This window comes from Echinops telfairi, unplaced genomic scaffold, assembly GCF_000313985.2.
Source record: "Echinops telfairi isolate 266 unplaced genomic scaffold, ASM31398v2 ScPeMD7_1;HRSCAF=3_0, whole genome shotgun sequence".
NCBI lineage: Eukaryota > Metazoa > Chordata > Mammalia > Afrosoricida > Tenrecidae > Echinops > Echinops telfairi.
In genome coordinates this window covers 93,101-104,464 of record NW_022103896.1, presented here as the reverse complement: position 1 = coordinate 104,464, position 11,364 = coordinate 93,101, and the positions used below count along the sequence as shown (strand labels likewise).

The 11,364-nt window shown below is 45.3% G+C and overlaps 1 protein-coding gene across 1 annotated transcript; it reads left to right on the top strand.

The window, feature by feature from the left end:
- The first annotated feature begins 2,093 nt into the window (after positions 1 to 2,093).
- Positions 2,094 to 7,926, top strand: ZNF34 (zinc finger protein 34). The gene is made up of 5 exons (XM_045286995.1): positions 2,094 to 2,128; positions 2,597 to 2,684; positions 2,885 to 3,011; positions 3,437 to 3,544; positions 6,164 to 7,926. Exons 2-5 carry the CDS (start codon positions 2,652 to 2,654, stop codon positions 7,513 to 7,515), a joined length of 1,620 nt encoding a protein of 539 aa, XP_045142930.1. The 5' UTR covers positions 2,094 to 2,128; positions 2,597 to 2,651; the 3' UTR covers positions 7,516 to 7,926.
- Positions 7,927 to 11,364: the final 3,438 nt, after the last annotated feature.

Sequence of the window (11,364 nt, the reverse complement as noted above, 5' to 3'; positions counted from 1 at the left end):
GTTACATTACCCTTGATCACGCCCTACTAGGCCTCCTACACCCTCACCACCATTTGGATTGTTCCCTTGTTCCTGGGTTTGTTAACTCCACTTCCTTTCCCTCACTGCTCCCTCTCCCATGTCTCCCTGGAACCGTTGGTCCCATTGTTTTCTCCTCCAGATTGTTCATCCAACCTATGTTATTTAGACAGACACGAAGAGATAAAAACATGCACAAAAACAAGACAGAGCAAAACAGAGCAACAAAAGAAAACAAAATAACAACAAAAAGCCAATGACAAAAAAACAACAACCCAACAACACCAAAAAAAGAAAAGCCTGTAGTTAATTCGAGGACTGTTTGCTGGCCTTTAGGAGTGTTTTCTGGTTGAGTCTGATGGGGGGTCAAGCCCTGGCCCCAAAGTCTATTTTTGGTATTCCCTGGGGACTTCTTTGCTCTCTCTGTTTCCCTTGCTGTTCTGTTGCACACCCTTAGTGTTTTGCCTCGGTGCGGTGGGATCAGATCGGGTGCAGTTCCCACACTGTGTCTCCGGTGTTGTCCCCTGTAGAGTTATGTCCCCTGAGGGATGTCGTGTCTCATAGTGGGGCCAGCCATATGGTTTTCTCTGTGGATTGGCTGCTCTGAGCAGGAATATTGTCCTCAAGGCTTGGTGGGCCAGGATGTGCTCCACTCTCTCTTCCTCCCCCTTCATTTTCTGCCGTGTGCTCTGATCAGACAGGTCCCTGTCCCTGAGCTGCAGCTTCAGTGCTGTCCTCTGAAGTGAATTCATCTGGGGGAGGGGCAGGTGTCCACGTAGTTGGCATTGGTGTGTTTTTGCTTCTTAAGACCATGTTTTCACTCATCTCTCCTTGAATTACTCCTCAGTTTGGTTCTAGTTGTGTGGAGTGCCTAGATCAGGCTGGTTTCAAGCCCAAGCTCAGTTCAGAAAGGGTCCATTGCCCTCGGCCGTCATTTCCACTTCTGCAGAGGTGGCTCCTCATCAGAGAAGGTTTGGCCAAGTGATACCAGCGTTTGGGATTTGTTGGGACTTCCTTTGTTGCTTGGTATGTGGTTTGTTTCTTGGGTTCTTTGGGTAATATTCAATGCATATATTGATAATAAATACATTATTCTTTCAAGTGTAGGATTTTCTACTTGATAGACTCGTTTCAGGGGAAAGTGTGTTTAAAATCCCCTATAGAAGATGTGCAGTTCCTCTTCAGTATTCAGTTAGCTTTGCCTTTAGATATTTTGAGTGGTTTTTGGTTAGATATTTGTATGGTCATTATTATCACAGCTACTCGGTGAGTTCCTGTCTCAGTAATATGCAGTGTCTGTCTTTGTTCCTATTAATGACTTGCTTTCATTTCTGTTTTATCAGGTGTTTATTAGCATTTCTCAATTAATATTTAGATGGTTTTGCTTCTTAAAACCATATTTTTTTAAAAAAATGCTAGCTAAATAAAAAGTGTCTCTCAAAGGGATTCAAAACTAAGAGGAAGAAGCTGATAAAAAAAACCAAAACAAAAAAACCCTATATTTTCATTCCTTGAATGGCTATAGCTAAACCACATGCAGCAATACATATGAAAGTTACACCATACTGAGCACTTAGAAAGGACCCATCTGTACTGTAGGGTGGAAGTCAGGAAAGAGGCACTGTTTCTGCTTGGGGACGGTGATTAGGGGTACAGAGCACCTGGGTGCTGGTTATGTGAGACTGTGCTGTTGACCATTTTCCATTGAGTTGTCACACTTATGACTTGTCTCTACTGTAAAAATGCCATACTTTAGTAAAAGGCTTAAAACATATAGGAAAAGGTATGCAGTTGCACCAGGTTTGTTTTAATTCATGTTTTTCAGGTCTCTCTTACTTGTATTTATCTTTTCTGTTATTTTAGATCAAATAGTTGCACTTGTGTTTGGAGAGTCTTCAGCTTCGAATCCAAACTGCCAATTCTTAGTGGCCCTATAGGGCAGGGTAGAACTGTCCCTATGAGTTTCTGAGATGTAAACTCTACAGGAGTAGAAAGTCCAATCTTTCTCCTGCAGAGAGAATAGCAGCTCTTGGTTTCGAACTACTGACCTTGCAATTAGCAGCCCAATGTATAACCACTGTGCCAACAGGACTCCTTGCACTTGTTACAGGTGAGTTTAATTATTTTATATTTCTTTTAAGTACTCATCTATTGGAACATATCTCTACTACTTATCTTGTGACACACACACACACACACACACATATTTGGCTTTTATTTCCTTTTCTTCTTGACATCTCTGAGCTTTCATACCAAGCAAATGGGGTTCTCTGCCCTCCCCCAGAACAAGTCAGCTCACAGAGCCAAGGAGGACACCCTGAGGGGCTATTTTATTTGGAGGAGGGTTGTCCACATATGTAGTGGGGACAGGCCTAGGAAGGGGGATCCAGAGGCATGGAACAGAGATTCCTGTGCCTGGCAGGGGCAGAGAGCAGAGGCTGTGGGTAGTGAGTGCTCTGGGACCAGACTGGAACTGGTGATGGCAGGAGGGGCCATCGAGGACATGGGGGCAGGGCAGCCCCAACTGTGGAAGAAAGGGCCAGGCTGGGAATCTACATGTTTCTTTCTTTCCCCTCAGCACCTGTGTGACCAAGTCCCACCTGCAGCCCCTGGGACACTCAGGGTACCTGGCTATGGCAGCAGAGCTCCTGTTTGCCCAGCCCCACGTGAGTGTCTTCTCTGGGTATGTGAGCTCCTGAGAGCATCCCACTTGAGTGAACAGCCATGTTTCTGGGCTGGGGTTTTGACAGCAGGGAAGGGTGACCCTGGAGGTCTTGTGCTGCCACCCCAGGATACCTCTGCTCCCCCTACCCCCGGGCTCCCCATTAGGCTGGGTCCTGGGCTGCAGCAGCTCCTGTTGTTCCAGGGTGCAGTGACATTTGAGGATGTGGCTGTGCTCCTCTCTCGGGAGGAGTGGGGCCACCTGGGCCCTGCACAGAGGGTGCTCTACAGGGAAGTGATGCTGGAGACTTATGGAAACCTAGTCTCGCTAGGTAAGGCCACTCAACAGAACGCATCTCTGTGAACAGCTGAGGGGCTGAAGGTTTGGTGGGGACTGGCCCAGGCCACAGAGGTTCCTCATCCCCTGGGCCTGGGGGTGGGCCATTTTAACTCTGGGCATGCCTACTCTGTGGGAAGGAGGGTTGAGTGAAGCTGGGAGCCTCCCTAGGTCAGTGTTTCCCTACCCTGTCTCTGACCCCCTCTTGGGGGGGTTCCCACCTTCTGCCAAGCCCTTGAGCTCCTGGATTCAGTGTGTAGCTCTTCTTCTTCATGAGAACTCCCGGTCCACGCTGGAGCCTTCCTTCTAGAGGGTTTCTAGACTTCCCTGGAATGGCTCCCTCCCCCAGAACTCCAGTGCTAGGCTGAGCTGATTAGGTTCATGTCCTAGTTCCAACCATCGGACTTATCTCCTTTCCAGGAGCAGCACTTGCAGGGCCAAAGCCTGAGGTGATCTCACAGTTGGAAAGTGGGGATGAACCATGGGTCCTGGAGGTGCAGGGTACCAAAGGGCAAGTTGGCTGCTCAGGTGAGTGAGGGAGGACTGCCCACACACCCAGCTCAGTTGCTGAACTAGCATTGGTGGGGGTTCAAGGTATCTGGTTAATGCCTCAGGAATTTGGAAGAATATACATTAAGGTCAGCACAGGAGGGTTAAGAGAGAGGCTTCTGCCCAAGCCTGGGATAGCTCCCTCCAGCATCCCAAATGCCCTCAGTGGGAATGGTCTTGGACTGTCTTGGAGGGTGGGTGTGGAAAACTTAGGACAGGAGATGTGGATTAGGGTGATCTGGGCGGAGCTAGTTTAGAGAAGGGTGAAGGGCTGCAGAGGGATGAGTGTTCTGTGAGGGAGCACTGGGGCCCACAGCACCCCGTAGACCATGCAGGAACCAGGGTTTAGCCTTCTCCCAAAGCCAAGCCCTACAAAGAGGAGGACACAGTAGTGGAGAGCAGTACCTCATTCTTTTCTCATTTAACCCACCTGAGGATTAAAGACCTTGCTAACAAAGTGAGGGAATATACATCGGCCCAAAGCTCAGCACTGAGAGACAAACATGTTTCAAAATATGTCCTGCCCCACCTGGCCTGCTCATACTCATACTTAAGCCCTGCTTACTAGTAGGCATGTTGTGACTCCATGTGCACTGTTGAGCATCTGCCTTTTGTGTTTCCACTAAATGTATTTCCATTTCCATACATAATTCTCAGTCACTGTATCCAGTGACTACATAGTAGTGAGTACACACAAGTGCAAAGGTGAAGGTCATTCAATAAATTCATAAATGGTTCTATTGATCATCAGACACATTTATATTTCTGGCACTTTGCTGATAATATCCTGTTAGGGAACTACTAGCTCAAAGCACCTGAAATTGTCTTTTGTAAGCACTCAACAGTTATCCCGTTAATCCTGTTTCCTTCTCATGAAAGTGCTATAAAGGAGCAGTTGTTATGACCCACGATATTCAGATGGGTGAACAAACAGGCTCTCAGAGGTTGGTAAGTTGCCTCAGCAAGTAGGGACCAGGGTTGAGTCAAAGTATTAACAGCTGGTGTTAAGCCTGTGTGATCATGAGGTGTCGATGGGATCAGGTATCAGGCATCTAAGACCCAGAACAAAACCATACCCATGGTGAATGGGAGAGGGAGGGATGGGGGGCATGGAGTGGAGACCCAATGCCCATCTGTAGACAGTTGGACATCCTCTCACAGAGGGTTCACTGGAAAGAGATGAGCCAGTCAGGGTGCAGTATAGCACCGATGATACACACAACTTTCCTCTAATTCTTTGGTGCTTCCTTCACCCCACTATCATGACCTCAATTCTACCTTACAAATCCTATTAGATTAGAGCATGCACACTGCTACAGAGAAGAGCCCGCAACACAGGGAATCCAGGATAGGGGCAACAATGAGAGTAGAGATAGCAGAAGGATTAGAGGAGGGTGGGGGAAGAAAGGGGTAATCAATCACAAGGATCAATTATAACCCCCTCCCAGGGGGATGGATAATGGTAAAGTGGGTGAGGAGCGATGGAGGATGATGTAAGATATGGAAATAATAATCTATAACTTATCAAGGGTTCGTGAGGGGGAAGAAATGGGGAGCTGATATCAGGGGCTCAAGTGCATAGAGAATGCTTTGATAATGATGATGGTGGCATATGTGCAAATGTGCTTGAAACACTGGATGAATGTATGGATTGTGATAGGAGATGTAAAAGCCCCCAATAAAAGTATTTAAAAATAAACCCAAACAGCTGGTGTTGATCTCTGAAGAGCCACATAACAGGACCCAACCTGGGTGCTTTACTTCCCAGTGCCCTTCTCTTGCTAAGTACTGATACAGGAGGAGCTCAGGATGTGTGTGCTGAGTCCAGAAAGGGAGGGATGGAGATTTGAGATCATGGTGGAGCAATCTGTGTGAGTCACTTGAGTTTTGAGGAGTTAATGGCTCACCAAAGTAGCCCAACAGGTGTGGTCCTGTCACTGAGTCCACTCATGCTTTTAAACCAATTTTCCTTAGTGATAGCATGTCCCTGGCCTTCTACCCGTCCAGCAAGGTGACTGATTTGTCTGCCATGTTTTAAAGTGGGCTGGTTGCTACAAGGGAGTTTTATTTCTTTTTATTGACTTTTGTTTGTCTGTCAAATGCTCTCATGATTGTCAGGGTCCCTGCTTTCTCTTATCTCCATGTTGCTGTAAAGCCTACATCTTCTGTCCTTTTGGCAGTGTTGCGGACAGCCTTCCTACAATCCCACTGAGGCAGGTTTTGAGAGCAGAAGACAGGCAGGCAGGCCCAAGTTGGGCTACTTTGGTGAGCCACTAGCTCCTCAAAACTCAAGTGACTCACAGAGATTGCTCCACTATGACCTCAAATCTCTATCCCTCCCTTTCTGGACTCAACACACATAATAGAAGAGCATAGGTGGTAAAAGTAATCAGACCTGGGTTGAGATCTATGCATTGTCATGTAATCATGTCTCTGGAAAGGTTCTTGAGCCTCTGTGCGCCAGGCACTCATCTCTGCAAGACTGTTTGAACTTTGGAGATGATGAATTTTCTCTTCTGTAGGTGATAAGCAACATCCTGATACCCTCCTCCTATAGTCAGTAAGTGATCTTGAGATGTTCTACTTTTTTTTTTCCAGATAGTAGGACCAGGACCGAGTTCAAGGAATTGACTTCAGGGAAGCTCTTGGATAAGAAACAAAGGGCTCAACTCAGGGAGGCTATTCCCCAAGGACTTTATGTAGGAGAACACACAGAGCCTGGTGATCTGGAAGAGCACCTGGACAAGCAAAAAGGCCCTAAACTGGTTATGGTGACTGGTGAGGAAAGGGACCAGGAGTCTGGGGGAAGCCTCAGGTTGGGGTTAAGCTCCTTCCTAGATCAGAGACCTTATAAATGTGATATATGTGAGCAAAGTTTTGAACAGAGATCGTACCTCAACAACCATAAGCGTGTACACAGGTTAAAAAAAACAAATACAGTTCATGATTTTTGGGAAAATTACAATGTAAATTCAATTGTTAATGGAGATCAGAAAATTCCTATTGGAAAAAAATTGCATTACTGTAGCTTCTGCAGGAAAACCTTTAGGTACAGTGCTAACCTTGTTAAACATCAGCGGCTTCACAGTGAGGAGAAACCCTACAAGTGTGATGAGTGTGGGAAAGCCTTCAGCCAGAGCTGTGAATTTATCAACCACAGAAGGATGCACTCTGGGGAGATACCGTACAGGTGTGATGAGTGTGGGAAGACATTCAATAGAAGGCCCAACCTTATGAAGCACCAAAGGATTCACACTGGAGAGAAGCCCTACAAGTGTGGTGATTGTGGGAAACACTTCAGTGCTTACTCTTCCCTTATTTATCACCAGAGAATTCACACTGGAGAAAAGCCCTACAAGTGTAATGACTGTGGAAAGGCCTTCAGTGATAGCTCAATTCTTATCCGACATCGGCGGACTCACACTGGAGAGAAACCATTTGAGTGTAAAGAATGTGGAAAAGGCTTTACCCAGAGCTCTAACCTTATCCAACATCAGCGAATTCACACTGGAGAGAAACCCTATAAATGTAATGAATGTGAGAAAGCCTTCATCCAAAAAACCAAACTTGTGGAACATCAGAGAAGCCATACTGGAGAGAAGCCTTATGAATGTAATGAATGTGGCAAAGTCTTCAGCCAGAGCACACACCTTATCCAGCACCAGAGGATCCATACTGGGGAGAAGCCCTACAAGTGTGGTGAGTGTGGGAAGGCCTTTCACAACAGCTCCAGACTCATTCACCACCAGAGGTCTCATCATGGAGAAAAGCCGTACAAATGCACTGATTGCAAGAAGGCCTTCAGCCAGAGCACTTACCTTATCCAGCACCAGAGAATCCACACTGGAGAGAAACCCTACAAATGCAGCGAGTGTGGGAAAGCCTTCCGGCACAGCTCCAATGTGTTTCAGCATCAGAGGATTCATCTCCGGGAAGAGTTCTCAATGTGACTGTGGAAGTGGGGAAGTCATACTGTGCACTTTTCCCACCTTCACCTACCTTGCTTTATTTATTGTGCACACAGTGTTGTCAGGGTGAAGACGCATTTCTTGTTAATTAAAGAAAACTTTTCAAAAATATTTTGTGGTGAAAGCTCTTCATCCAAAAGCTCTGTATGACCATTTTAGAAAACTTGAGAAAAGTGAGCAAAAAGAAGCTCCTATATTTCCCTTACTTAGAAAAAAACACTGCCATTTTGGTAAGTTTCCTTTCAGACCTGCTGAAGAACGTTTATAAAAATAAAATGTTGTTATATCCATTAATTGCAGCTCTTCCCCTTTGCTATTTCTTCACAAAATTCACAATGGAGAGACTTTTGCACATTTGCATATTTTTACATATTGTAAAATTTCAAAAACTGACTTGCCCATTCTTTTCTATGTTATGAAATAGGACTGGTAATTACCTTTTTACATAGCAACATATTCAACTGACATACGTTAGGTTCTAAAACTTCTCGTTTAGACATACTATTCCATGGTGACTAATTTCAGGTGTTTAACATATTCCTTTAAATTAAATCTTTAGAGTACATTGCTAGAGACAAGAAGAATATTCTTTTTGAAAAAAAAATCATTTTATTGAGGGCTCTTACAGCTCTTAAAACAATCCATACATCAAATGTATCAGGCACATTTGTACACATGTTGCCATCATGTCCAAACATTTTCTTTCTACTTGAGCCCTTTGTACCAGCTCCTCATTTCCCCCTTCCCTCCCCGCTCCCCACTCCCTCATGAACCCTTGATAATTTATAAATTATTATTTTGTCATGTCTTACATTGTCTGGCGGCTCCCTTCACCCACTTTTCTGTTGTCCGTCCCCTAGGACAACAGAAGATCCTTGTAATTGGTTCCCCCTTTCTACCCCACCTTCCCTCTACCCTCCTGGTATCAACACTCTTGCCACTGGCCCTGAAGGGTTCAACTGTCCTGGGTTCCCTGATTTCCAGTTCCTATCTTTACCAGTACATCCTCTGGTCTAGCCGGATTTGTAAGGTAGAATTGGAATCATGATAGTGGGGGGAAGGAAGCATTTAAGAACTAGAGAAAAGTTGTATGTTTCATCATTGCTACCCTGCACCCTGACTGGCTCATCACCTCCCCGCGACCCTTCTGTAAGGGATGTCAGTTGCCTACAGATGGGCTTTGGGTCCCCACTCCGCACTCCCCCTCATTCATCATGATATATTTTGTTCTTTGATGCCTGACATCTGGTCCCTTCAACACCTCGTGATCATACAGGCTGGTGTGCTTCTTTCATGTGGGCTTTGTTGCTTCTGAGCTAGATAACTGCTTATTTATCTTCAAGCCTTTAAGACCCCAGACGCTGTATCTTCTGATAGCCGGGCACCATCAGCTTTAAGCAGAAAATTCTTAAGGACATGGCTACATATATCTATATGCTTTCCAGAATGGTTGGCCACCAGCACTGATGCATTCATTGAGAAAACATTTTTAGAGAATATCCTGCTTGCCTAGAAGCAAACTTGGGGACAACAGTGTGGACAGTCCAGTTTTCACACAGCCTCCTTTCACTGAATATTCTAATTTCAACCTCTGCTTGCCAATTGAATACTAGTCTGCAATTGGTATTGATTGCATTTGCTTGATTCTTCAGAAGTTCACATTTCTCCATGTTGGTCTCCATGGGAACCACATCTTCCTTTACATCTTTTGCCTATCACCACTTGCAGTTCAGATACTTTTGCAAATCAAAAGAACCCTTACCTTAGAGAGGTCTCTTCATGAAGAAGCACCCATGAAGGATATCAACATGGATTTACTCCCAAACCACTAATGCCCCAGGGACTGCAACCTTGTTGAAGGGAACTGCTTAGGTGACTGGATCCCTGGTGGCTCGTGTTTCCTGCAGTATGTATTGTGTGAGAGTGCTGTAGATGTAGGGGAGGGGGGAGTGCAGTCTAAAGTAGTATTTAATGGTATATAAGGGACTTCCAAGATGTTTGTGGGGGGGAAAAGGTTTTAGTTTCCTTTTTTTTTTTTTTTTTTGTTTTCTTTTTTTAATTTTATTTTAAGTTGAACATGTTTTTCCCCATGAATATTTTGAAGTTCCCTTGTATACTTTTTTAAAAACATGCTGTTTTTTTAAAACAATAAACGCCATTGAAAATATGGTCTAACAAAGTTTTTTTGTCTGTTGGTTTTGCTCAGAAGAGGTGCAGGAAGAAGGGTAGGTACCTGGTGCATGTTGCCCCACTGAGTCTAGATAGTTCTATAGGTTCCTCTGTTTCCCCCACCCCCCTAAATTATGACAATCTTTGATAGTCACTCCTGGGTGCCTGGTAGTATGACTTCCTGAAGCTTCCCCAGGATGTCCTCAGCTCACAGGAAATGGAGCTGGTCCAGCTGCTGGTTGCCGAGAGCCTCTGACAACAATATCACAGTGTGTTAGGAGAGTAACTGTAGAAGTCAGAAGGTCAGATAGCGAGGGCCTAGATAATTTGAGTCAGCAAGCCTGGGCAAATGGAAGTAATGGTACCTTCCACTGAAAGTCATGGTGTGGGTGGGGTGGAATCACTTGAGCATGTCAGCATGGTGCTGAATGGTGACTGCCAATCCCTGTGGTTGCTTGGGTGCATTCTCAGAAATCCCATTCCATTCAGCTACTCTAAATGACTGGTTCTCCTCATTCCATAGTAGGACATCATCCTGAGCAAAACAGTCCACCCTGATTCTCTGAGACCCTCCTCTCTCCTCGTCCCAGCTCAGGGCTTCCAGGATGAGGCTTAAGCACTTTGGCCTTCAGACTTAGGTTCTGTGCAGTGTGGTAGAAACTTGTCACCTAGTAGTCCCTACTTGGCACTTGAACTTTCAGTAATGGGATCTACCTGTGGTGGGGATATGCCAAACTGTTTCCTTCTACTGGGCTCTTGCACTAGCCTTCGGCTCTTCCCAGGTACTATTTTGGATGTCAGGTTTACTGAGGTCATATTTGTCTTCCAGCTGTTCCTGTCACAGCTTGTGGAAGCTGAGGAGATGCCGTGTCTGTTTACCCCACAAACTAAGGAGATTTAGTAGGGAAGTTAATAGTTTTCCACAAGTCAAGATCAGTCAACAGCAAGGATACAGTCATTGGTTCACAGTAACACCTCATTCAGTCAGCAACTAAGTCTCTCTGGTCCTCAGCCTCTGCCTCTGTGGACCAGGAAGCCCAGTTATTGCTCTGCCTCCCAGTCCCAAAGTCTCAGACTAGCTACTCTGTTCTGCTCACAGTTTCTTTGTCTTGGCTTCTGGCCCCAGCCTGGTTCCTTGTTCTGGAGTCTCCATTTCAATAGTCTCTGGTGCCTCTGGACTTGGTCGACCCCACTTCAGAGATCTCGAACCTACTCTTCTTCTGATGGTCCTGGAAGTTATCTCTGTGTCTGATATGACTCTTATATAGAGAGGAATGGCTATTTTTATTTTTATTAAAAGATCATTTTATTGGGGGCTCTTATAACAATCCATGCATCAATTGTATCTAGCATGTTTGTACATATGTTGCCATCATTATTTTCTAAACATTTGCTTTCTATTGAGCCTTTACTGTCATCTCCTGTTTTTTTCCCTCCTTCTCCCCCGAGAGGAATGGCTTTGATGGAGGTGTGGTTTTTGTCTTCCAGCAGATCATACCCAGAAGGAAACAAAGGTTGTGACTTGGTTCACACCCTTTGCTAAGGTAAAGACTAAATCCCACTGTGATTCTGTCCGTTAGCTTACTAGAGAACTCCATCCAAAATGGAATTATAGCCACAGGTGTAGCGTTCAGAAGTGTAATGCCTCACAAGGAATCCTGA

Excerpts from the sequence above, each read along its gene's own strand:
- ZNF34 (XM_045286995.1), top strand. The coding sequence starts at position 2,652 with ATGGCAGCAGAGCTCCTGTTTGCCCAGCCCCAC. Across the intron at positions 3,012-3,436 it reads TGGAAACCTAGTCTCGCTAG|GAGCAGCACTTGCAGGGCCA; the intron begins GTAAGGCCACTC and ends TCTCCTTTCCAG. Across the intron at positions 3,545-6,163 it reads AGGGCAAGTTGGCTGCTCAG|ATAGTAGGACCAGGACCGAG; the intron begins GTGAGTGAGGGA and ends TTTTTTTTCCAG.